Source organism: Mus musculus, chromosome 4 (assembly GCF_000001635.26).
Source record: "Mus musculus strain C57BL/6J chromosome 4, GRCm38.p6 C57BL/6J".
Taxonomy (NCBI): domain Eukaryota; kingdom Metazoa; phylum Chordata; class Mammalia; order Rodentia; family Muridae; genus Mus; species Mus musculus.
The window spans coordinates 116,673,695-116,701,093 of NC_000070.6; the positions used below are offsets into that span (position 1 = coordinate 116,673,695).

Below are 27,399 nucleotides of genomic sequence, written 5' to 3' on the forward strand. Positions count from 1 at the left end.
TATCAAAAACATTCTTCATTGAAATCCTCACACTGGGCCCTGGGGATGTATGTCAGTAGTAATAGTGTGTGTTTACATGCCTGTGACACACACACCTACATACTGAATTATCTCACCTATACTGTGGGATTAAATTACCTTAATTTACCATGTCCTTTTTTTTTTTTTCCTGGAGAGGTAAAAAGGGTACAGAAGTCACAGGTTATGAAGTCTAGATAAAGTCTATCTGGACCATCATGTGGGTAGCTAAGCAGCTCACACATTCTCTGGTATTGGAGGAAGTAGTAATACATATTTTGAAGATGTACTTTTTTCATATTTAATGCCTTGCTAGACTATAAGAGGAGAGTGGCTTTCTTGGTTCTTGTATTTGGGGAAATTAAAATATTAATTCAGCGAATACTTGTTCAGTGTTTTTCTGTGTCTGATGAGAGTGCACATGTAAGAAATACAGATGAGTGCTCGCTTTGGCAGCACATATACTAAAACTGGAACGATACAGAGAAGATTAGCATGGCCCCTGCACAAGGATGACACGCAAATTCTTCGTGAAGTGTTCCATATTTTTGAGATGGGTGGAAATGATGTAAGTACCATACTCACGTATGAACCGCTCAAGAAAATTTAAAAATTAAATTAAAAAATTATAAATTTTAATCTAAAAAAAAGAAATACAGATGAACAGGGTGAGGACAGTATGCCATCAACCTTAAAAATTATATCACCAAATATATAGTTAGCTACCTCCTGCTGTGATTTGGGCCCAGGTTTGTCTCCTGGAACCCAGGGTCATATGTTAATGACTCAATCTGAAATTTTTTTTGTTTTTTTGTGTTTTTTTAATTAATTTATTTATTATATGTAAGTACACTGTAGCTGTCTTCAGACACACCAGAAGAGGCTGTCAAGTCTCATTATTGATGGCTGTGAGCCACCATGTGGTTGCAGGGATTTGAACTCAGGACCTTTGGAAGAGCAGTCAGTGCTCTTAACCACTAAGTCATCTCTCCAGCCCCAATCTGAAGTTTTTTATTTAGAGCTGAAGTGTTTAGAAATAGCCAGGTGTGGTGGCACACGCCTTTAATCCCAGCACTAGGGAGGCAGAGGCAGGCGAATTTCTGAGTTCGAGGCCAGCCTGGTCTACAGAGTGAGTTCCAGGACAGCCAGGGCTGCACAGAGAAACCCTGTCTCAAAAAAAAAAAATCTAAAAAGTGAAAAAAAAAGTGTTTAGAAATGACTAAGTTTACAAGTTCATTAGGGTGGAGGACTGGTTTTTGAACCTTGGTGGTTTTATAAGAGGAAGAGTGGCAAGGACAGTAGGCCAAGTCATGCTCTATGCCACCGCCACCACAGGACTGCCGGGAAAAGGGCCGTTGTTTGAAGTGATCCAGCTGAAGGAGGTATCATAGGTGGGTGCACCAAAACTGCCAGGTAAATGAACCCATTTTCTTTATGAATTTAACCTGCTATTGCATCAGCAACCCAAAGCAGTCAATACCATGCTCTTGAAAGCAATCTCAGTTCTTTTTCACTGTGTAGCTCTGGTTAGTTTAAAACTCAGTATATAGACCAGGCCAATCTTTAACTCACAGAGATCGATTCACCTGCTTTGGCCTCCTGAGTGCTAGGATTAAAGGTGTGTGCCCCATGCCCAGCCATAAACTCCTTCCACCTTTCACTGAGAATCAGCTTATAGGCCATGTGCTGGGTGTTGGGATGCAGAGGTGATGTTGTTGCCTTTTTGTTTGTTTTAAAGATTTATTTATTTATTATATGTAAGTACACTGTATTTGTCTTCAGACACTCCAGAAGAGGGAGTCAGATCTTGTTACAGATGGTTGTGAGCCACCATGTGGTTGCTGGGATTTGAACTCCGGACCTTCCGGAGTTCTTCCTTCAGAAGAGCAGTCTGGTACTCTTACCCACTGAGCCATCTCACTAGCCCGTTTGTTTGTTTTTGAGACAGGGTTTCTCTGTGTAGCCCAGGCCCTTCTGAAACTCACTCTGTAGACCAGGCTGAATCTCATGGAGATCCACCTGCCTCTGCTTTCAGAGTGCTGGGATTCAAGGCATGTGCTGCCACTGCCTGGTTTACTGCTCTATCTTAAGTAAAGAACACTTAAGTACAATGAATGAATTTTCTGGATTTTGACAATGAATGGCTCCCAATGAGTTTTCTGGATTTTGCTTAAATTTTTTATTATTACATTTCTTTTTTGTTTGTTTTTTGTTTTGTTGTTGTTGTTTTTGTTTTTTGAGACAGGGTTTCTCTGGATAGTCCTGGCTGTCCTGGAACTTACTCTGTAGACCAGGCTGGCCTCGAACTCAGAATATTCGCCTGCCTCTGCCTCCCAAGTGCTGGGATTTAATAAATTTCTTTATTTCTGTGTGGTTGTGTGGCCCTGTGGGCATGGTGCACATGTGGAGCATAAGTTCAACTTTGGAAAGTCAATTCTCTTAATCTATTATGTGTGTTGCAGGGATCGAACTCAGGCTTGGCTGCAAATGTCTTTACCTGATGAGTCATCTCTAAACTTCATTTTCTTTTCAGTGGTTGGTGTTACTTACAACCACGGTGGCCTTGGCTTCCTCAGACCATAGTCTATTGGGGAAAGAGAAAGAGAAACAATTATAGATGTGATAGTTGTTCTCTCTATGATAGAAATATACACAGGAACAGTATATACAGAAAAGGCACACACAAAGAAACAGGCAGAAAGAGGACCCCTCCCCACCCTCACTCCCCACCCCACTCCAAAAAAAGAATTGCCAGGAAAGCTGTTTCAAAACTAGTAACTCTTAGCTGTAAATTCATTTTTAAAAAATAATCTTGAGCCAGGCAGTGGTGGTGCACCCCTTTAATCCCAGCACTTGGGAGGCAGAGGCAGGTGGATTTCTGAGTTCGAGGCCAGCCTGGTCTACAGAGTGAGTTCCAGGACAGCCAGGGCTACACAGAGAAACCCTGACTCTAAAACCAAAAAAAAAAAACCAAACCAAAACAAAACAAAACCAAAAAAACAAAGCAAAAAACCCAAAACAATCTTTTTTCTATCCCGGCTAGCACCCAAATAAATGAAACAAATACTATAAGATTTATTTGATAAGCTTCACAGCACAATAACTGGGCATTTATTAACCTATTTTATCCCTCTAAGGTATACTCTGCCTACCTTCCAGCCAAAATCCCAATGATACTTGCATTTTTAGTATTGATCTGCCTCTCTCTGTTTCAGGTGTTTTTACATGGTATCTCTCCAGACCCCTTCCTCCTGGCAACTCCTCTCCTCCTCCAGTCTCTCTCCTTCCCTTAATAGAATGGAAAGTCCAGCCCTATTCTCATTTCTGCCCAGCCATTGGTTGATCGGGTTTTATTGACAAATAAGAGAATAAATGGAGAGCAATGTTTACACAAACTTGAAGCAGGGGATACTTAGAATAAGCATTACAATGCCAATGTCCGTATTGTAAGAAGGTATGGGGGTAGAGGAATCAGTATTTGGATAGCACAAAGATAATCTTTACAGTGCACAAAAACACTGTGCCTACACTCAGCTCTGCTTTTATAGATAACCAAGAGTCAGGCCATCAGTGACCAGGATGTGGGACAGCAGGGTTCTCTGCAGCTTCATAATGCACTTGGAGTAATACCAATAGCCATCATAGCCATCACAGCTGGAGCCGCATAAGGGGTGCAGGAGGGAGGAGAGCAAGCGGTCAGAAGGTAAAGGGCCTGTGTATCAAGCTAAGAAGGAAGGCTGAACTTGATGCCAAGGCAAATGCCAGAGTCAGAATCAGGGATTTGAAATCACGTCCCATGTGCGTACTTGGGACAATAGAATGTTTACTATAAATCCAGTGATGTGCACAGTTTTGTATCTATGTGTGCGTTGTTTCTTCACAACTAGAAAGGGCCAGAATTTCTGGGCTCATGAACCTCATATAATGAGGTTTGGCTGGCCTACTATTTCAAGCAGGTTGGCCTCAAACACACAGAGATCTGCCTGCCTCTGCCTCCTGAGTGCTGGGGTTAGCGATGTGAGCCACGGCACTGGGCTAATGATCAGGTTTAGGAGGAGATTATGAAACCTCTCTTCGTCTCTTTTTCAGGTGTCCAAGCCATTCCCCCACATGAGATGATTCTGCTTTGAACCCTTTTTGGTGATACTGGTCTCAGATTAGAGTTCATTTGTCAGTCTTGTCATTCCTTAGGAGAAAATGGAAGGAGAGAATGTAAAGAAACCTCTAGAATTACCATGTGTAGTTTGCTGAGGAAACATGACTAAGTGCTTTAAGGGAGGTGAGATCACTGCTTGTGGTTAGAGGTGTGGAGGGACTAAGGACTAATCACTGAGGCGTTCTTGCTCACAGCTGAAGCTCTCCTTTCCCAACATATGCTTTCTCAGTCCTTTGTGACATTTCCATCCCCAGTCACATCTGTCAAATGGCAAAGCCACTATGACTTTCTTCTCTTTGTTTGAGACAAGGTTTCTCTACAGAGCCCTGGCTGTCCCAGAACTCACTATGTAAACCAGGCTGGCCTTGAACTCACAGAAACTTGCCTGCCTCTGCCTCCCCAGTTCTGGGATTACAGGTGTGCACCACCATACCCGACTGTGGCTTTGTCTAAAAAGCAAGCCAAAGAGCCACTGTAGAGTGTGTGCATCTAGTCCCAACATCACCAACCTTCTTCTTCCTATCCTCTTCTCTTCTTCCTCCTCCTCCTTTTGTTTGTTTATTTTTCAAGCCAGGGTTTCTCTGTGTAATCCAAGCTACCCTGGAACTCACTCTGTAGACAAAGCTGGCCTCGAACTCAGAGATCTGCCTGCCCTTGCCTCCTGAATGCTGGGACTAAAGGCGTATGCTACCACCATCTGGCTCATCATCATTCTTTTCATTGCAATGTTTTGGCAGGAGAGGACCCCTTTCTTGGGAAGTTGTGGCAAGGACAAAGGACTGGAAATACAGTTCATACAAGGATATTTCACCCCCCCCCCTTCTTGATGACAAAACTCCTCCTGCCAATGATGTCAAAGGGGCTGGAGCTAGCACAGGCTGGAATTCACCAGCCACTTATATAATGTTCTCTAGTTCAGTGGTCTCAACCCGGGATGACTTTGTAACAGGTATGCTACTAGAATTTAGAGGGCAAAGGCCAAGATGTTACTAAATTTCTTATTATGCACAAGACAGGTCCTAACCCCTTAACAAGGAATTATAGGATTTTAAGTGTTCATAGTGCCAAGATTGAGAAATAACAAAAACACTATTTTTACTTATAAAGATGTGGTTTTGAAACCTGAGACCTAACTGATTCTAATACATAGATGAAGCTTTTTGTCTTATTTTTTATATATGTGTTGGTGTTTGACCTGCATGTATGCCCATGTGAGAGTATCAGACTCTCTAGAACTGGATATATTGAAATTTAATACCAACTTTTTAAAAAAAAATTAGATACTGGGGTTAGGAATTTTACTCCGTGGTAGAGTATTTGCATGGCCCTGGATTTGGACCTAGCTCCAAATCCAGTCTCACAGTACCCTTGACTAACCTGGAGCTCACCGTGCAAATCAAATTGGTTTCAACACTGCAGTAATTCCCTGTCGTTTTGCTTTTGCCCTCTGAGAGCCAGGATTACAGGAGTGTGCCGCTGTGCCCAGCTTTAACAGAGACGTATTCTGAGTCACCAGGATTACCTCATAGAAGAACCATCTGTGGTCTGGTTTCCATGATTTCTTTTGTCTTTGTTGTTACAGTTAAAGAGACCACTTAGTTTTAATAGTATATATGTTTGATTTTAATGGAGTATACATCTAGGAAGGGTTGTCCTGGAGTTAGGTTGGCAAGGTTTAATGTAAAAAAATGTTGGCTGACTCGAGTTCTACCTTATGCAGAATTGTTGAACATTAGTGGAGCTGCCTTGCCAGTTACACTTAGGTAGCTATGAAGCAGGAACAATGGCTTTTCATGCGTCAGATAATTGTCTATCATAACAAATTAGGCCCAAGGCAACTACTGACAAAGAACACTTTGATTAAAGATTCTATGCTCCTTTACAGGGACTAAAGAAATAAAAAGGGTAGAACTGAGTCACCATGCAAGGGTGTAGTCAAGGTAGGAGCCTGACTCTGGCAATCAGGACCCTTTTCAGACAGAGCATCCCCTCCAGGAAGCTCAACCGGTGTGTTTCTACTCACATTTCCACCCTGGTTTTGTTTTGTTTTGTTTGTTTGTTTTAAAATAAAAGCTGTATTTAGAGGCTGGAAAGGGCTGGAGAAATGGCTCAGTGGTTAAGAGCACTGACTGCTCTTCCAGAGGTTCTGAGTTCAATTCCCAGCAACCACATGGTGGCTCACAACCATCTGTAAAAGGAACCGATGCCACCTTCTGGTGTGTTTGAAGACAGAGACAATGTACTCACATACATGAAATAAATAAATAAATAAATAAATAAATAAATAAATAACTCTTTTAGAGGCTGGAGAGCTGGCTCAAGAGTTAAGAGCACTTGTTCTTCTGGAGGACTTGAGTTCAGTTCCCAGCATCTGCAAGGTGACTCTCAAAGGTCTATAACTGCAGTTCCTGGAGATACAGACCCCTTTTCTGGCCTCCTTGGACACCAAATATGCACATAGTACACATACATACCTACAAGCAAGACATTCATACATGGTTAAATGAACTAAATACATCTTTAAATAGGGAAAAACAAACCAAACCAAAACAACAACAACAACAACAACAACAAACCAACCAAAACCCTGTCGTGGCGGTGCGCACCTTTAGTCCTAGGAGAGGCATGCAGATCTCTGAATCAAGACCAGCCTGGTCTACAAGGCGAGTTTCAGAATATGTGTGTGTGTGTGTGTGTGTGTGTGTGTGTGTGTGTGTGTGTGTGCTTGTGGAGGCCAGAGACATTGTATGCCCTGGAGCTGGAATTACAGGTAGTTGTGGGCCGTCCTACATAGGTGGTAGGATCAGAACTTAGGTCCTCTGCAACAACAGCAAGTGTTCTTAAGTGCTGAGTCAGCTCTCCAGCCCCTGACACTGACTCTTTTGGTTCATGAGCATGATTCACCTTCACTTATCTACATGTTCTCAAATTTAGAATTTTATCTAAGTTTATTATTATTATTATTTTGTTTTGTTTTGTTTTTCGAGACAGGGTTTCTCTGAGTAGCCTGGCTGTCCTGGAACTCACTTTGTAGACCAGGCTGGCCTCGAACTCAGAAATCCGCCTGCCTCTGCCTCCCGAGTGCTGGGATTAAAGGCGTGCACCACCACTGCCTGGCCTAAGTTTATTATTATTATTATTATTATTATTATTATTTTTATTTTTATTTTTATTTTTATTTTTTTAAAGATTTATTTATTATTATATGTAAGTACACTATAGCTGTCTTCAGACACACCAGAAGAGGGAGTCAGATCTTGTTAGGGATGGTTGTGAGCCACCATGTGGTTGCTGGAATTTGAACTCTGGACCTTCAGAAGAGCAGTCGGGTGCTCTTACCCACTGAGCCATCTCACCAGCCCCAGTTTATTATTTTTAATATTTATTTTGAGATAGGGCCTCACTTGTGCTCGCCTGCCTACCTCCAGTCTATTATGGCATGCAAATGGAGATCAGAGGACAGTGTAAGGTAATGAGTTCTCTCAATTCACCTGTAGGTTCTGGGAATTAGACTGAGCAAGTGCCTTTACAGCTGAGTTTTCTTGCTGACTAGAATGGTAATTTTCTTTTTTTTTTTTCTTTCCTTTTTAATTTTTTAAAAAGTTATTTTATGCATATGAATGTTTTCTTTGCATATATAACGTGTTTCCATATATATATACATACATACGTATATATGGTCCCATGTGGATATAGCTTATTCTATAGCTTCTGTCTACCTAGCTCGTGGAAGGCTCGTTCAATCTGTAGTATCAAAATAAAAATTAGGGGGCTGGAGAAATGGCTTAGGAGTTAAGAACACTGACTGATCTTCTATCCTGAGTTCAATTCCCAGTCAACCACATGGTGGCTCACAACCATCTGTAATTGGATCTGATGCCCTCTTCTGGTGTGTGTCTGAAGAGAGCAGCGGTGTACTAACATATATAAAATGAATAAATCTTTAAAAGGGGGGGAGGGGATCTGAAGTGATGGCTCAATGGTTAAGAGCAGTGATTGCTCTTCCAGAGGTCCTGAGTTCAAATCCCAGCAACCACATGGTGCCTCACAATCATCTGTAATGGGGGGGGGAGGCAATGTCCTCTTCTAGTGTGTCTGAAGATAGCGACAGTGTACTTATATAAATAATAAATAAGTAAACCTTTTTTAAAAAGGGGGAAGGGTTTACAGTATATATGTGTGTGTGTGTGTATACACACATATGTGTATATATATATATATATACATATATATGTATATATATATTTGTATATATATATACACATATATACGTATATATATATATATATATATATATATATATATATATATACTGTTTATATATATAATTAGAAAAAGTGTGGCCGGGCCAGTGGTGGCGTATGCCTTTAATCCCAGCACTTGGGAGGCAGAGACAGGTGGATTTCTGAATTCAAGGCCAGCCTGGTCTACAAAGTGAGTTCCAGGACAGCCAGGACTATACAGAGAAACCCTGTCTCGAAAAATCAAAAAAAAAAAAAAAAAAAAAAAAAAAAGAAAGAAAGAAAGAAAGAAAGAAAAGAAAAGAAAAGAAAAAGTGTGAAATCTGTCATTATAATCCATAGCAGTAATCTCAGCATTTTGGAGGCTAAGTCACAGGGACTGTCCTGAGTTCAAGCCAGCCTAGGCTATATAGTGAGACTCAGACTTGGTTTACAAAACCAAAGGCTAGGCACAATGGCTCAGCAGGTGAAGGAGCTTGAGGCCAAGCCTGATGACCTGAGTTCCATCCCCAGGAACCACAGGGTGGGAGGAGAAAACTGATGTCTGAAAGCTGTCCTCTGGCCCACCTTGCTCTCACAAGAAAGAAATGAATAATGACAACCATTTACCCTCAGGGTGGGAAGGAAAAAGGAGAAAAAGAAACAATAAGGCTCGAGAGAGGTGCAATGGGTACAAGTGCTGGATGAATATGAAGACTTGGCTTTGGATTCCAGCAACATCGGGAGAGAGGGCTGTAGCTGCATAGCTGGCTATAAAACCTCAGGGCTGTGTGGGTCGAGACAGGAGCATCTCCACCAGCTCTGCTTCATGTTCATGCTTCTTTATAGAGACACAACCAACATCTGCCTCTGGTCTCTGCTCAAGTGTACAGGTACATGACTCTGAGAACACACTTGAATATATATACACATGAGCATACACATTTATATCATGCTCATATACACACACACACACACCAAAAAGTAACTGAACAACAACAACAAAAAACTACTGTTGTCAAGAGAATTGATAAATGCATAAAAGGCCAGATGCTCAGGCAGCATGACATAGCATTTCCCCATTTCTATCCTGGTGCAAGAGCCGTGGGAAGTAGTGGGGTTAACTCCTCCACCAACTGGAAATGAATAATGTGAAATAACCTCATGCTGAGAAGGAAAATGAAAGACACTTCTGTAATAAAGGATGATACATACCCAAAACTTCAGATACTCAGCTAGCATGACATAGCTTTTCCCCCATTTTTTTTATCCTATTATGTTACTAATAAGAGTTAAGAGAAGTCTTGAAAATAAAAGTGTCAGAGGTTTGGCATCACGTGCCTTTAATCCCAGCACTTAGGAGGCAGAAACAGTTGATCTATGAGTTTAAGGCCAGCCTGGTCTAAGGAGTGAGGTCCAGGACAGCAAGCACCATACAGAGAAACCCTGTCTCAAAAAACCACACATGCATGCACACACTCACACACAGTCATTGTTCCTTCTATGTGACCTTACAAAAAATATAATCCTACTAAGACTTGTCTTTTCTTGCCTATACAATAGAATAATTCTAACATCTTTCTTCGGGAGTGGGGATGACAATTTGAGGCAGGGTTTATCTGTGTAGCCCTGGCTGTCCTAGAACTCGTTTTGTAGACCAACCTGGTCTCGAACTCAAGAGATTCCACTTGCCTCTGCCTCTCAAGAGCTAGAATTAAAGGCATGCATCAACAAGTCTGGCTAACTCTAGATCTTAACGTACATAACTAGTGTTTGTTAGCATAATACCTAAATTTGATGTGGTGGTAGGTGTTTTGTTCTGTTTTGTTTTTGAGACAAGTATCTCCTTTATTGTCTTGGCGACTCAGCCTCTCGAGTGATAAGATTATAGCCGTGCACCCGTAAACCTGGTCCATAGTACTTAGTTCTTACTGTGTAATAGAGATGTGAACTATCATTTCTGTTGTAACTTTTTCATCTCCCTCACTTAAAGCTCAGAACTGCTTTCAAGGCTATCTATTCAAACCAGGAAAACCAATTCCACTTAATTGCAGAGAGGATAAGCCTGTAGACTCAGATAAGCATTACTTCCTGGAAAGCTGTCCCTGACCTGAGTTTATTGATTAGTCCCTTTAACAGAGTTACCAGCTTTCATTTGTCCCTTGACTTGACCATTATGCCTAAACCTCTACGGCCTAATAAAATCTTCTAACTGTTGTGTTTCCATGTCTGCCCCATCCTTATAGCATGACTTTCTAGAGGGTAAAGTTTGGATTATATCCATCTCTGGGTTCCTAAATCACACAAAGCATGTGATATGAAATGGGAACTCTGAGCTTTGTATCTATCCGGCTTCCCCTCCCCTCCCCCAAGGTCTCTATGTTGTCCTTGCTGTCCTGGAACTTGCTATGTAGACCAGGATGGACTAAAAAACACAGAGGTTCTCTTGCCTCTACCTTCCCAGTGCTGGCCATCAAGCCTGACCCCTCTTTAACTCTCTTGACTTTTTTTTTTTTTTTTTTTTTGGAGGCAGGATTTCTCTGTGTAGCTCTGGCTTTCCTGGAACTCGCATTGAATTGAGACCAGGCTGGCCTCGAACTCAGAGCTCCATTAGTCTCTGCCTCTAGAGTGCTAAGAAGATGTGCCATCACTGCCTGGCTTGGAACAGTGACTTTTAACTCAGGAAATTGACCACAGAGCCCCAGTTTTTAAAACCACAAATCAGTTTAGTGACAGGCTGAGATTCAGAAAGATTTAAGAATAATGCAAGAAATGGGTGTGAAACAGAAAAGCAGTATCCAGTAATCAGAGACCAATGGAGGCTGCCCTCAGTGGTGAGGGTTAATGAGGACCAGACTAGAACAGGAGTTTTGTTTTTGTTCTTAACGATTTATTTCTTTTCATTTTCTGTGCATTGGTGTTTTGCTTGCATGTATGTGTGAGGGTGTTGGATCCTCTAGAACTGGATCTACACAGTTATGAGCTGCCATGTGGGTGCTGGAAATTGAGGCTGGGTCCTCTGGTAGTGCAGCCAGGGCTTATAACGGCTGAGCCAGCTTTTCCAGCCCTAGAATAGGTTTGTGAGGCTGGGGTGCGACTGAGAAATATTTGGGTGCACAGTTTCCCCTGAACGTGGTTTAATTTTAGACGTGGCCTTCCAAGAGCAGTAAAACAGACCCTTCTTCTAGTTTGGGTCTTGATTGCACAGCACACAGTGGTCCTGGGAATAAAGAGAGGCACGGATTACCCGGGTACCCCGATTAAACGAGGAAATGACTCAAAGGGCAGTGCTTTTCTACCTCTGGGAACAGCATCACTGAAAGTGTGAGCGTTTCCCCCTGGAGACCCCCTCCACTCCAGGCCCATCCAGGGAAAGCGCTGAGTCATCCCCCGTAGGCCGGCCAGGGTGGGGCGGGGCTCAGCCAGGTCCCCCTCTTCCCGCACCCCCGGCCCGTGAGAATCTCGCGAGAACTTTGTAGGCTATAAAAGCAGCTCCCCGCGCGCGCTGTCGGGCGACCTCTTCCTGCGTTCTCACGGCTCTTTCTGTTTGTGAGACCTGTGGCTCGACCCTGGTGAGTGTGCGGGTATCGCCGCTGAGAAACGCGGCTCGCGCCCATCACTGGTTCCTTCTCCCTCTGGCCGGTCCCGGCTCGTCCCGGGCGATCACGGGCTGAAGCGGCAGGGCGAGGCCTGGTCCCGCGAGTGCTGGAGCTCTACTCGCATTCTTCACGTGGCGCTTAGTTCCCGGACCTGTTGGAACCCTGAGGCTAACGTTCAGTTTCCTCCTCTCCCGCTCACCGATAGAGGGCGGAGATGGCTTGGTGGGACGAGTTTGTGCTGGAACTTACCGCGCGCACTGGGCTGTGTCGTTGTGTTTTCTGATGTGCTATAGTGGGTGATGGCGTGAGTGGTAGGAACGTAACCTCCAGCGAGCTTGGGGCGTGACCTTCTCCGGCGTTCTAGTCCGATTCCTACGGAGACTTCTCAGCGGCCGGAAGTCGCTTTTCCGGGATTGGTTGAGTTTGGAAATGCTGGGCCACGTTGCAAAGCAAGTTTGATTAAAAGATGGTTTATGTTAGGGGGCACACCAGATAGGTAGTTGCTATGCTGCAGGTGCAGCATGTCCCTGAAAAAAAACAGTTAAAAGTTTTTTAAAGTTTGCGATGAAAGATGCTTTTTTTCTTGGCGTTTCTTTTGGTTATTGGTATTATGAACCAAGAAATTTGGAACTTGGATTCCAACTTGCACTCATACTGAGAGGCGTAAATTTTCTTTTAGATTGTGGGTTTTTTTTTAATGTGTATGTCTACCTGTGTGGTAAACACCCCCCCCCCCCCGAGCTAGTTACAGGTGGTTGTGAACCCATCCTAAGTGGGTGGAGGAATCTGAACCAGGACTTTTCCGGAAAGGAGCAGTGTAGGCTCTTAAATTGTTGCGCCATCGCTGAAGCTCCTAATGTTGTACATCTTAACAATTTATTTGTCTTGGTGTTGACCTGGGTCGATAGTGCAGAAATCGGTTTCTTAGCAGTACATTGACTCTTTTTGTATTTTTCTTAGAGTATCTTGGAAATAGGTTGGCCTCTAATTTGGCTAGCCTTGAACTCCTGAATCTTAAGCTTCTACTTCCCAAGTGTTGAGATTACACATCCCAAGTTTTTTTCTTTTAAACATTTGTGTGTGTGAACCTTGTAGAAGTCGGCTTTCCATCCTTATGGGCATTCTGGAGATGGAACTACGGTCATCAGATAGCAATTACCTTAACCTGCGTAACCTCCCTCATACAGAAATTGAGACAAGTGTTCCCTCGGTTCAGTATCCTCCTCCCTCAGCATGCAGAGTGCTGGGATGATGCTCCACTGTCCCTGGGTTAAACCTAAAGAACGTTTTAAGACACGGTTACTAAATCTAGGTTGGCCTCAAACAAGTTATGCAGAGAAAACTTAAGCTTAAACAGAACACCTAAAGATCTGAAGCAATAAATGCCAGTGTCCTGGCATTGATGTGCTTGGGATTTTTGTGTCTGTTCCATTTCCTTCCCGTTTCTCCCTAATGAATATGCAGAATAAAATGCCATTGCAAAAACTGGCTTAGAAAGGGTGGGAGAGCTGACCTATTTAGACACACTGTGGAGCTGTTAGCAAGTGAAAACAAAGGCTGATTTTTCAGTCTCAATTTTACCCTGGAGTTGGAGCTTTGGGTTGGGACCCTTAACTGTGAGCCTGTGTTCTGATTGAGCTACAGTTAAGTTCCTAGGTAGGTGAAAGCTGTTGCTTATTTAGAAGAATAGGGTTTACTTTTTTTTGTTGTCTTTTCCAGCTGATAGCAAGATGTCTTCAGGAAATGCAAAAATTGGGTATCCTGCTCCCAACTTCAAAGCTACAGCTGTTATGCCAGATGGACAATTCAAAGATATCAGCCTAAGTGAATACAAAGGTAAGATTAAAGAGGCCACTTCACATGTCTTTAGGTTGAAGTGAAGTCAAGGTTAGGACAGTGATAACAAGGGTAGATATCCTAGGTATGAGTCATTTCTAGAGAAAGTATGCTTTATTATACCTTAACATTTATCTGATTACCTTTTTTAGTGGCATTTATTTATTGGGGGAATTCTTTTTTTTTTTTTTTTAAGTTTTATTTATTTATTATATATAAGTACACTGTAGCTGTCTTCAGACACTCCAGAAGAGGGAGTCAGATCTCGTTACGGATGTAGTTGCTTGCTGGGATTTGAACTCTGGACCTTTGGAAGAGCAGTCGGTGCTCTTAAGGGCTGAGCCATCTCTCTAGCCCTTTCCCTTTTCTTTTTTCACTGTAATTAAAAAAGTTTTCTTTAAGATAGGATCTTTATGTAGTTCTGGCTGTCCTGAAGCTCACTATGTAGATCAGGCTGGCCTTGAACTCAAAGACATCCTCCTGCCTCTACCTCCCTAGTGCTAAGATTAAAGCTTGCACAATCTTGTCCCCCTTTGTTTTGGTCAGTTCTTGCTCGCTCTCATCATTTGTTTATTTGAGCTGTCTTACTATCTATTCCCTTGGCTTTCTAAATATGTAGACCATGGTTGTATCTAACTCCTAGAGATAGATACAACCTGCCTTTGCTTTTCCCTTCCTCTTTTTTTTGTTTTGTTTTTTGAGACAGGGTTTCTCTGTATAGCTCTGGCTGTCCTGGAACTCACTTTGTAGACCAGGCTGGCCTCGAACTCAGAAATCTGCCTGCCTCTGCGTCCCGAGTGCTGGGATTAAAGGCATGTGCCACCACGCTTGGTGTTAAAACATTTTTTAATCTTATGTGTATGGTGGGTTTTTTTCTTTTCCTGAATGTGTGTCTGAGCATCATGTACATATGGTACATGAGGAGGGCATTGGATCCCCTGGGACTGGAATGTAGATGTTTTTGAGCCTCCATATTTCTACTGGGTCCTCTAAAAGAGCAGCCATTATGATTAATTGCCAAGCCAACTTTTCAGTCACCTTCAGCTCATTTTTTTTAAAAAAACTACATTTGGTCTTACAAATCAAGTCTTTGGAGCTGTGGCTTTGCTTTTGCTCAAAGGGAAGACTTGACACTCCAATTACCTTTTGTTTTTACCATAGTTTCATGCAGATACTTGGTAGGTTCTGTTGATGGTTTACCTTCTCTCCTTTTAAAAAATTTAGCTCCTAGCTAGGTGTAGTGAATGGAGTGGTGTAGCAGGTGGATTTCGGGTCAGCTAAAGCTGCATGGTGGGACCCTGTCTGGAAAAAAGAAAAAGAAAAAAGCAAAACAATTCGAGGCCAGCCTGGTCTACAGAGTGAGTTCCAGGGCTATACAGAGGAACCCTGTCTCAGGAAACCGGAAAAAAAAAAAAAAAGGCAAAACAAATCTATCAATTATATCTGATCATTTCTGTTTTTGTTTTGTTTTTTGAGGCAAGGTTTCTTTCTCTATGTAATCTTGACTGTCCTGGAACTTGGTCTGCTTGTGTGCATAGGTGTTGGAACTCCTGAGACTGTACTTACAGATGGTTGTAGATGTTTAGATTTTAACCAGAGTTCTTGGCAAGAGCAGCAATATACCTGTAAATGCTGAGGTATCTCTCTAGTCTGCATTCTTTCTCCCTTGCCTTGCCATCTCAGGGTAATTAGGTCTTTTGAGACCATTGCGACTATAGATTTCTTAGGTACAAGCTGCAAACTCTGGTTTTAAATGTACCTTCTTTAGTGGTATATGAGTTTCTGGAGATAGCTTTTGAGTAAAATATTCAGTTAGATTTCCTGACATCACACTTTGTAGTTGGGATGAGAACAGATGCTGTGGGTTGTATGGAGAAGATCTCACTGGCAAACAGTTTAAATAGTACCTACCTCTTGGGAGGTAGAGGTGACCCTGGCACATGGTCTTGGGAGGAGTGCTTGCTCTCTGCCCTGTAGGGCTTGGTCTGCTGAGGCTTCAAAGTGCTTATTAAGCAAAGCCACAGAGAGATTGCTTAGATGAGTCAAAGACTGCTTGTTTTGACTTTCAGTCATAGTTACCACCTGAAAATAAGTAGGTATTTGAAAACGTTCCAGTAAGTAGTTTAGCCGTTAGGCATGGTGAGAGGCTTCATAGCCTTGAAGATTTGCTTTGGTAATCTCAGTTACTAAAGTAAAATTGGAGCTAGAGGTCCTGTTACCTACCGGTACTTAGCGTTCTTTTGGTTGCAACATTTTTCTTGTCATGTCCTGTTGGACTTGTTAGGAACACAATTGTGATTTATGACATTAAACATAACCCATGAAGCCTGGAAACATTGTTCATTAGGTGAAAGTTTGCTGCACAAGCTTGAGGGGCTTCAAGTTATCTAATCCATGGGACCTACATAAAAAATAGGGTTAATTAGTTGAATTCTATAATATCACTAGTCCTATTCAAGATAGATTCAGACAACTAGTCTGTTAATAACACATCTTAACAGCAGAATCAAGAAACCCTGAATATAACAAGATGGAAGGGGAGAAAATTACTCAGGAGATCACTTAATTATTTCTTGCATCATTGTATAAAGGGTCTGACTTGACTCTTTGTCTTTGTTGTTGGTTTTTGTTTTTGTTTTTGTTTTTTTTTTAGACAGGATTTCTCTGTGTAGCCCTGGCTGTCCTGGAACTCACTCTGTAGACCAGGCTGGCTTTGAACTTAGAAATCCGCCTGCCTCTGCCTCCCAAGTGCTGGGATTAAAAATGTGTGCCAGTACTGCCCGGCTACTTTTTTTTCCCTAAGAGAGAGAGAGTGTGTGTGAGTGTGTGTGAGTGTGTGTGTGTGTGTGTGTGTGTGTGTGTAAATAATGTGTGGGTGTTTTGTCTGCATTACCCATGCATGTCTGTCTGGTGCTGGAAGAAGCCAGAAAAGTGTGTTGGACACTCTGGGTTGAAATTATAGGCAATTGTGAACCATCATGTGGATGCTGGAAATGAAATTTGGGGGTTCTAGAAGAGTAGCCAGATCTTAAAACTGCTGGATGGGGATGGTGAGATGGCTCAACGGGTAAAAGCACCGACTGCTCTTCTGAAGGTCATGATTCAAATCCCAGCAACCATATGGTGGTTCACAACCACCCGTAACAAGATCTGACGCCCTCTTCTGGTGTGTCGGAAGACAGCCACTGTGTATTTACATATAATAAATAAATAAATAAATAAATCTTAAAAAAAAACAAACTGCTGGATGACCTAAGTCTTGATTCTCCTGTTCCCTACCTCCCAAGTCATGGGATTATGATGTTGAGTTTCTATCCCCAACTTTTTTGTTTTATTCGGTTTTTTGAGACAGGGTTTCTCTGTGGCTTTGATTGTTCTGGAACTTGCTCTATAGACCAGGATGACCTTGTACTCAGAGGTTCATCTGCTAGGCATATGTTGCTACCATTCAGAAGTTTTGTTTTTGAGATGGGGTCTCCTTGGAATTTATTAAATAGCCTAGGCTGGTCTTGAACTTGTGATTTTCCTGCTTCTGCCTCCTGAATGCTGGATTTTGGAATGCTGAATTACAGGCAGTGTTTGCTACCCACATCCAGGCTTTTTGCGTGGGTGTGGGTGTGTTTTTGAGGTGGGGGCATTGTTAGAGACTTTCACTATGCATCCTGAAGCTGGCTTGGAGCTCAGTCTTCCTGCTACTGGATCTCACCCTGACTTACCTTTACTTTCTGAGTGTACCAGCACACTTGATGTTCTTTGATGTTCTGGGTTCAGTTTGTAGATCATTTACTAGATGAATTGCATTCTTGCCCCCCTTTTTTTTCAGTGTGAAAAGAACTTGGTGTGTATGCTAATATTAACCTCTCAGAAGATCAAAATTGACTGAATAGTGTTTATTCTATAGTTAGCAAACCAAAGAAGAAACAGTCATTTTAATTTAGGCTTTCTTGGTACAAAGGTTATAAAAGTAGCTGCTAAGAGCTGTCTTTATTAACTATGCTAACATTGATTACCGTGTTGGTGATTAAAATCTTCTACAGGAAAATGTCTGCAAAAGAATCTTTTGGAAATTTCTTGTTTTCATTCAGACAGGGTTTCTAAACCTGGCTGGCCTGGTTCTTACTCTGCGTGGTTCAGGTTGACCTCAACTTACAGCAACTGTCCTGAATGCTGGGACTTTAGGCATGTTATCAGTGCCCCTAGATCAGAAACTCAGCTTCAAAGCTAACTTCTTGATTGCTTTTTCCCCCCACAGGAAAATATGTTGTGTTCTTCTTTTACCCTCTTGACTTTACTTTTGTGTGTCCCACGGAGATCATTGCTTTCAGTGATAGAGCCGATGAATTTAAGAAACTCAACTGCCAAGTGATTGGCGCTTCTGTGGATTCTCACTTCTGTCATCTGGCATGGTAAGTTTTTGGTCTATGTGGTACGTGAAATTTTTTGTTATTTATTTAAGTATATGAGTACTATAGCTGTACAGATGGTTGTGAGTCTTCATGTGGTTGTTGGGAATTGAATTTTAAGACCTCTGCTTGCTCTGGTCAACCCAGCTTGCTCCAGTCAGCCCCGCTCACATCAGCCAGCCCCACTCTCAGTCCATCCAGCCCAAAGACTTATTATACATTAAGTACACAGTAGCTGTCTTCAGATGTGCCAGAAGAGGGCTTCAGATCTCATTATGGGTGGTTGTGAGCCATGTGGTTGCTGGGATTTGAACTCAGAACCTTTGGAAGAGAAGTCAATGCTCTTAACCACTGAGCTATCTCACCCGCCCATTTTTTTGTTTTTAGTCAGGGTAATTTTTAACTCAAGCTGGCTTTTAGCCTCATGAATACCTTGTACCACCAGCTTCATGAGTAGGTAGGATTAAAGGTATACCACAACTTCTGGCAGTGTGTTGTTGATTTCTTGAGCAAATTTAGAGGTTTGACAGTAGACTGAAGTACTGGTTTCTGGACTCCCACTGCCTCTTAGCAGAAGCGAAGTACTTTGAGTTTCTAATATCTAATATGCACTGGTGAGCACACTTAAAGCACATTGACTTTTTTGTTTGTTTGCTTGTTTTTTTTTTGTTTTTTTGGTTTTTCGAGACAGGGTTTCTCTGTATAGCCCTGGCTGTCCTGGAGCTCACTTTGTAGACCAGGCTGGCCTCGAACTCAGAAATCTGCCTGCCTCTGCCTCCCGAGTGCTGGGATTAAAGGCGTGCGCCACCACGCCCAGCTACATTGACTTTTACTATTGGAAAAAGTTGACGTTTTTGGATAAAGTTAGATAAAGAGTTTTTAGAAAGGTGAGGATAGGTCTGGTTTTCTTCACAAAGATTTGAATGGTTGTATTTTAAGACACTCTTTTGCTCTAGGATTAACACACCCAAGAAACAAGGAGGATTGGGACCCATGAACATTCCCTTAATATCAGATCCCAAGCGCACCATTGCTCAGGATTATGGAGTCTTAAAGGCTGATGAAGGTATCTCTTTCAGGTATGTACTTTAAGGGTGGGAGGTGGGAGTTGCTATGAGAACAGTCTTGTTAGCTAAAAGCCATTTATTTGGAAAAGCCAGAACACATCTGAGGAATACCCTTCTTCATGTCTTTTCTTTATTTTAATATAAATGTGTCATATAAATGTCAGTAGACAACCTGGTGTTTCTCAGACATTGTCCACTATTTTTTAGAGATAGTGTCTCATTGACTTGTCTTCTGGGGCTCAAATTCAGGTGCACATAGTTGAAAGAGCAGCACTTCACTGAGTCATCTCTCTTCGGCTCCTTTGTTTTTAGTTTTGAGACAGTCTTGTTATAATATAGCCCTAGATGGCCTTAAACTTCAGGTTGACCTCTTACTAGAATTTATGTGCCTGTGCCATCATGCCTCACCTCCAACCTATTTTATTTTAGAAATGGTGTCAGATAGCTGAGGATAAACTTGAACTCCTGATCAACTAACTGTCTGCACTTTACATTAGTGCACCATGTCTGCTTTATTTGGTTTTGGGGATCGACCCAGTCTTTTCTGCTAGGCAGGCACTCTGCAAACTGAGCTATAGCTCTTTCTCATTGAGTTATTTAATGTAGTGAGTGGTCTCACTAATGGTAGGTTGGTATAACTTGTAGCAAGCCTATTTCCTTAGGAATTCTAACAATGAAGACTTATAATGCGTTTTTCTCAATCCTTCAATTTCTTCCACCCAGGGGCCTTTTTATTATTGATGATAAAGGTATCCTTCGACAGATAACAATAAACGATCTTCCCGTTGGCCGCTCTGTGGATGAGATTATACGACTAGTCCAGGCCTTCCAGTTCACTGACAAACATGGTGAAGGTAAGTCATCTGCCTGTTAGTGACATAGTGGGTGGTAGGGTACAAAGGCTATTGGATAAAAGGGTGATTGTGTCTGTGAAAGGCTGTGGTTAGTTTTCTGTGGGGGTTAATAGTTGCCCTGAGGAAAAAACAAAGGCTTTTTGTTCAGACACCATACTCTCCACTTCTGTTCTGATTTGGAATCACTGACTGCTGCAGATTTGAGGAGGATCTCACTATAGAGGATAAAACAAATTGGGTGTAGTTGTTTAATCCCAGTAATCAGGAGGCAGAGGCAACTGAATTTGAAGCCAGCCTGTTCCAGGACAACCAGAGTTACCTAATCGTGTTTCAAAAGAAAAAATAATTTTTCTTTTTAAATTTTAATTTTTTTTTATTTTGTTTTTTCTTATTAGGTATTTATTTCATTTACATTTCCAAAGCTATCCCAAAAGTCCTCCACCCGCTTCCCCACCCACCCACTCCCACTTTTTGGCCCTGACATTCCCCTGTACTGAGGCATATAAAGTTTGCATGGGCCTCTCTTTCCACTGATAGCCAATTAGGCCATCTTCTGATATATATGCAGCTAGAGACACGAGCTCTGGGGGGTACTGGTTTGTTCATAATGTTGTTCCACCTATAGGGTTGCAGATCCCTTTAGCTCCTTGGTTACTTTCTCTAGCTCCTCCATTGAGGAAGAATTTTTCTTTTGACAAAAAAATAAACAAAAAACTAGAAAGGTAATTTAGTGGTTAAATGAATTTGCTCCTTGCAGAGGAGTTAGATTTGATCCTTAGCACATACATGGTGGATCAAAACAGTCAACTCCATTTCTAGGGGTCCAGTGCCCTTCTGACCTCCTGTGGCACAGGGTTTACACGTGGTACATATGCATACCTGAAGGCAAAAAAACTCTTTAAAAATGTATGGTTACTAGAGATGTAGCTCCTTGGTAGCTTCTCTAACCTGTGAGTCCCTGAGGTTCATGTCTAGCATTCATGCTACCAAGAATTGGTATTTTGGTGCTGGGGATGTAGCTTAGTATAATCCTAGCACTTTTGGGAAGAGGTTTAAGGTCAGGCTCATTCTGGGCTACTTAGTTATAGGACTACATGCTCAAAAACAAAAGGTGTTGGAGAACTCATTATAGGATCAAGGTAATATTTTGCTGTGTGGAAGTCTGTTTTTCCTACTTGTAGCTCAGTCCTGTAATCCCAGCAGAGGCAGGAGTAGTGCACATTCAAGGCCAACCTGGACTAAAGAGTTAATTAAGTCTGTGTCCTTTTTATTAAGGGGTTATGGGAACCTTGCCAGCAAGCTGGCATCATGTCACACCTTTTATACTCTTATTTTCTTCCTTTTGGAGGCAGAGGCAGGTGGATCTCTGAGGTTAATTTTACTTATTTTTTTGGTTCTTTGAAGATAGGGTCTCTCTAGGTAGGTAGCAGTTGTCATGCAGAAAATACAGCCAATCTTAGACTTTTTCCTAAGTGTGTAAAAGATTGAGAAACTCTGCTCTTTACTTATCAAAGGAGTTGAAGACAATTAAAATGGAACAGCATTTGTAAACTGCTGGCTTTGGTTTCTTTTTGGTTTTGGTTTTTGTAGTTAGTTAACACTGAGAGGCAGTTAGGTATAGTGGGTTGCACCTACAGTCTCAGTACTTAGAAGGAAATTTGCTTGCTGCAAACTGGAGTCCAACATGTGTTACATTAAGTGAGTTCTTGTCTCAAAATAACAGACACTGGCCCCCCTAAAAAACAAACCAAATCACATACACCCAACAAAATCCCTGGGGTTGTAGCCTGATATTTGAAGGTTGCAGCTCCTGGGATTTTGAAATGCTATGTATTTTGGGTTTTTAAGGCTTTTGGGTGGGGGTTGGGAGAGAGAATCTGATGTAGCTTAGGCTGCTCTCTGTAGCTAAGTTTGAACTTGAAAATCTCCATCTCCTCGATGCTGGTGCTGGGATTACAAACTGTCGCATTATATTTTACCTAGTCTTCTGTTAAGGAATGAAAGAAAGCTAGTAAATCATTTTTAAGTGCTTTATGTTGGTATTTGCAATTTTTATTCTGGTAAAACAATTTAGCATTTTAAATATTTATACATCCATATCCATCAACATTATTTCTGGAACTTTTCACCACTGGGTATGGTGGATCTTTGTGCGTTTGAGCCCAGCCTGGTCTACAGAGTGAGTTTCAGGATAGCCAGAGCTATGTAGAAAACCCTGTCTAGAAACATCCCCTGCCCCCACAAAAAGGGTTACTGTCTGCCAAGTCTGTGTAGGAGCCTCTGGAGGTCAGAGGAGTGCATTGGGTCCCTGGAATCACTCTTAATCACTAAGCCCTCTCTCTAACCCTAGCGTAGTCTTTTGTACTAAATGGATGCAGCTTCTGCCAGAACTTTTGCTTTTTTTTTGTTTTTTGTTTTTTTTTTTGTTTTTTGTTTTTTTAATTGAGATTTTTTTTTTTTAAGATTTATTTTATTAATATATGTAAGTACACTGTAGCTGTCTTCAGACACTCCAGAAGAGGGAGTCAGATCTTGTTGCGGATGGTTGTGAGCCACCATGTGGTTGCTGGGATTTGAACTTTGGACCTTCGGAAGAGCAGTCGGGTACCCACTGAGCCATCTCACCAGCCGGGTTTTTTTGGTTTTTCAAGACAGGGTTTCTGAGCCTGGTCTACAGAGTGAGTTCTAGGACAGGGCTACACAGAGAAACCCTGTCTCAGGAGGAAAAAAAAAAAAAGAGGAAGATTTATTTAGTGTGGCTATATTGGAAAGAGGGATCTAGTGACACCCCGTCCCTGTCCATCTTTGGGATCCTGGTGTGAGACTTAAATTTAACTAGAAAAATCAAGGATATGCACATAGGCAGTTCCTTGCAGTGTGTGGTCTCACAATTGACTGGGCTTCAATTTCATCCTGTAAGTTGGTCTGTCAAGTTTCTAGAACTGTGTGAGATCTCATTTCCAAGAACAAATTTTTTTGAGGTTTTTTGTTTTGTTTTTGTTTTTCGAGACAGGGTTTCTCTGTGTAGTCCTGGCTGTCCTGGAACTTATTGTGTAGACCAGGCTGGCCTCGAACTCAGAAATCCGCCTGCCTCTGCCTCCCAAGTGCTGGGATTAAAGGTGTGCGCCACAACCGCCCGGCCCAAAAACAAATTTCTTTCTCCTTTGTTTGGATAGTGGCTTTCTCAATTTCAACAGGAGATTACCAGGAACTAGGCATTACTTTGGGGTGCAATTTGGTAATCAGATTGCTTTTTATTTACCTAGTTGGATTCATGATTGGTACTATTTTCATAATCTGTAGTATTTGTTTTGATCTTTTTGGTTTTTTTGAGACGGTATCTTTATGTAGTTCTAGATGGCTGTCCTTGAACTCAGAAATAGATATTCTTATTTCTGTCTCCTGAATGCTGGAATTAAAAGCTAAGCATTGAGCTACCTGGTTCTATGTTTCTTCTTTTCTTTTTCCTAACCCCAGTCCTTATGCTTCAGCCTCGTGGGTATTGAGGATAACAGGCACTCAAGGAAACACCTGGCTCATTGATACATTGTTGAGTGAGTTTTCTATGAGTGATAAAAAGTTGGAACATTTTTTCTTATATGTAGAATTCCAGCTGATCTCTTGAGAGGCCAGACCTACTGCATCTTGGGCCTCCATCTTAAAAGAAAAAGCAAAAGGTAGCCTGAGAACTTGACCCACAGCTGCACTCAAGCTGTACCTTAGTACCAGGAAGGACTCCAGACTTATCCTTGGCTAGAGTTAACTCCTTAGCTACTTAACTACTTAGCAACAGTTAATCAGCGCCATTAGTCTGTTTGAGATGTACTTAGTGATTATGTGGGGTCTTGTTTCAGATCACCCACTTGTCCTCTGCAAGTCATTCAGTTAGATACTTGGCAGGATGGGTACTCCCTCACTTTCTCCCATTTCCTAGAAAACCTTGTCCCAATGAGAATTCAGGGATGCTTCACCAACTGGTCCTGTGGATTGGTGTTGAGTAGGCCCAAACTTGAGTTTATAATAAAGAGACCCTAATGCGATTGCATTGGAGTCAGCTCCTGGTTGGTCTTTGGGGCTCTAGCACCTTCTGTTGCATGCTTGTTTGTTTGTTTATTATATGTAAGTAGCTGACTTCAGACTCAACAGAAGAGGGCGGCAGATCTCATTATGGGTGGTTGTGAGCCACTATGTGGTTGCTGGGATTTGAACTCAGGACCTTCGGAAGAGCAGTCAGCACTCTTAACCACTGAGCCATCTCGCCAGCCCCTATTGCATGTTTTAAGTTTGGTTTTGGTTGAGACTAGGTCCTGCTGCGTTTTTGCCTTTCATTGGATGTTTTGCTATCACCTCTTCCCACTCCACCCCCCTTTAAAAACATTTTAGTAGTATTTGGAGCATATAAAAAGTTGTACAGAACTTGTATAAAATTGTACAAATACTTACACATCTACAAATTTTAGTGGCTTGTCATGTATATTTTAGACAGGTTATTATAGGCATAGTATAGATTAGAAGAGTTTGCCAATGTTAGTATGAAACTAAGCAGAGCAATTCAAGAGAGGCGGAGAGGGAAAGGAGATTGAATTAGTTAGCCTAGAGAGGAGTTTGAGCCAGATGAGCTGAGTAGAATAGCCAGTTAGAGATCAGAAAGCCTCAAGCTGAAAACATTCTAGGCCTAGGTAAGATTGTACAGAGGCTAGACGTCTTCAGGACTAGGCCTAGGTTAGCAGACAGAGGCAGCAAAGCAAGCCTTGGAGATAACAATTGGTTCAGGAAAATAAAAGATAAATATCATAGGCTGTAGTGAGGTGTAATTAAACATTGTTAGCTATACCAAAATCCTGAGTGGCAGATTTCAAAGTTGATCAGATTTTTTTTTCTTCCCCCAGGATCAGACTTTTAAATTAAAGTTTATTTTTAGAATTATGCATGTAGAAGGTGTTGAGTGCCAGGCAGTTGCACACCGTCAGATGTGGGCTGTCTTCTCCAGCTGCTTTGGGTTTGGGGGGGGAGTTGAGGGACAGAGTCTTATCATCCAGTCTAGCCTGTGGAATTTGGCCAAGATAGGTCTCACTTGGCTAGAATTCAGGGCTGGCCTTGAACTTATTTCCAGAGATCTGACTGCCTTTGCTTTTTGAGTGCTGTAGTAAAGGTGTGTGCCATAAAACAATGTGTAGCCTAGGTTGGCTTCAAATTCATAACCTGCTTGCCTCCATATCTTTACCATAGCCTGTCAGCATGTGCCACAGAAGACATACAAGGATGAAGGGGAGGGAAATACACAGCTAAACAGGTTACTAATTAAAAATCTTTCTCTTGGCAGTGTGTCCAGCTGGCTGGAAACCTGGCAGTGATACCATCAAGCCTGATGTCAATAAGAGCAAAGAGTATTTCTCTAAGCAGAAGTGAGCACTGGACCATTTTTCTGCCAGGCAGCATTGAGCAGCCAGAAGAAACTCTTGTACTCTACTCGTGCTTAAACACATGATGTGGTGTGATTCCAGATAAGCCTTTCCTACAGGGCTGGGGATGGATAGCCTTTCTTCCACTATTGGTAATGGTCTGAGCTGTGTTTTGGGCAGACCAATCTTCTATCAGTCACAGAAAACAACCTGTTAATTCTTTTTTCTTCTTTTTTTAAGTATCTATTAAACGTGAATTCTGAGAACTTGGTGATTCATTCTTTAAAGGCAACATTGGAATTTTAAAAAGGACTTTATTTTCATGAGTAGGTAAAAGTGTTTGAGTGTTGTTTATCTTTTTTAAAAAGAATGTTTCCCCAGCATGTGTACCATTTACCTGCCTGTTGGATACCCTGGGACCATGTGGGTGCTGGGAATTGAACCTGGGTCTTCTATAAGAGCAACGGGGTTCCTAACCATTGAGCTGTCTCTCCAGTCTCTTAACTTTTGAGACAGGATCTCTCACTGATCTAGAACTTGATGTATATGTGAGGCTAGTAAGCTCTCAGGATCTACTTTTCTAGTGCTGGTTTTATAAGCATGGATTACCATAGTTGGCCTTTTGTTTTTCGAGACAGGGTTTCTCTGTGTAACAGCCCTGGCTGTCCTGGAACTCTGTAGACTAGGCTGGCCTCTGAAAGATCTACCTGCCTATTTAATCTGCCAGGAATTAAAAGTGTGTGCCACCACTGTCTGCTTCATGCCTAGCTTTTTTTTTTTTTTTTAAATGGGAGTTCCATGGAGTAAATTGCTTCCTCACAAGCATGTCACAGCTGAACTATCTCCAAAGCCCCTGTTTTTCTTAGAAAATTGGGTTTGAAAGGTTGAAAGGTGCCTCAGGTCTGGAGACAAAGCTTTTGGTAGAGTGCTTGCCTGGTATTCTGTTTTACTTGTTGCTGAACACAGCAACTAAAAAGTATCTGGCTTATACTTCCTGGTCACAGTCATACCTGAGGTAAAGTCAGGGTAGGACTTCAAGGAGGAACTGAAGCAGAAAATGTCCCACAGACCACTCTAATCTTGGAAATGTTTAAATTGAGGTTTCTTCTCCTGGGTGAATGAATAAATGAAAAAAAAATACTGTCAAGTTGACAGAAGTTAACTATTACGTTTAGTGTGCACAAGCCTTGTTATAACCCTATTGCCATGTAAACAAGGTGTGATAGTACACACCTGTAATCTCAGTACTAGTGAACTGAAGGCAAAAGGATCAGAGGTTCACCTGTGTGATGCATTAGGCCTGGTCTTTAAAGGGAAAAAAAGGCTTCAGTACACATACCCACACAGAAGAAAGTTTTTAGTTTAACAATATTTTAGATTGAAAAGCAGACCCAAGCCCTGCTGTCCTCTCAGCCATTGCACTGCAGTTCATGTTTGCTGGGTTATAGGCAAGTCTGGGAAAGATTTATTTGAGCTGTTTAGTGCTGGGAGGGTTGCATGGAACAGAATTTTTGCTTCTTAGGATAAATGCCTAGTGTCTGTCTGCTCTGCAAAATAAATAGGACTTGGCCAATAAGAAGTTCATTGGGTATCTTAGAGTTTTATTGCTGTTAAGAGACTCTGACCATGGCAACTCTAAAAAAGGAGAACATTTAATTGGGGCTGGCTTATAGTCATTATTTAGTCCATTATGGTGAGAAACATGGCACAGTACAGGAAGATATGGTGCTGGCTAAGGAGTTGTGAGTTCTAAGCAGAAAAAGATGTGTGTGCCACACTGGGTGTGGTTTGAGTATAGGACACCTCAAAGCCTGTTCCCACAGTGACACTTCACACCAAGACCA

General features: G+C 41.9%; 1 protein-coding gene, 1 long non-coding RNA gene and 1 other non-coding gene across 3 annotated transcripts; 2 read left to right on the forward strand and 1 right to left on the reverse strand.

Annotated features, from left to right (window-relative positions):
* The first annotated feature begins 458 nt into the window (after nt 1-458).
* Nucleotides 459-568, forward strand: Gm25137. Its single transcript, XR_003955559.1, has one exon. It is a non-coding gene; the product is annotated as a U6 spliceosomal RNA (small nuclear RNA).
* Nucleotides 569-11,267: 10,699 nt separating this feature from the next.
* Nucleotides 11,268-12,328, reverse strand: AV051173 (expressed sequence AV051173). Its single transcript, NR_040442.1, has 3 exons — nt 12,243-12,328; nt 11,951-12,144; nt 11,268-11,614 (listed from the first exon to the last, which is right to left on the reverse strand). It is a non-coding gene; the product is annotated as an expressed sequence AV051173 (long non-coding RNA).
* On the forward strand, nt 11,905-26,306 carry Prdx1 (peroxiredoxin 1). Its single transcript, NM_011034.4, has 6 exons — nt 11,905-11,966; nt 13,713-13,829; nt 18,082-18,235; nt 19,189-19,311; nt 20,023-20,153; nt 25,477-26,306. The coding sequence occupies exons 2-6, from the start codon at nt 13,724-13,726 to the stop codon at nt 25,560-25,562; spliced, it is 600 nt and encodes a 199-aa protein (NP_035164.1). The 5' UTR covers nt 11,905-11,966; nt 13,713-13,723; the 3' UTR covers nt 25,563-26,306.
* The last annotated feature ends 1,093 nt before the right edge of the window (nt 26,307-27,399 follow it).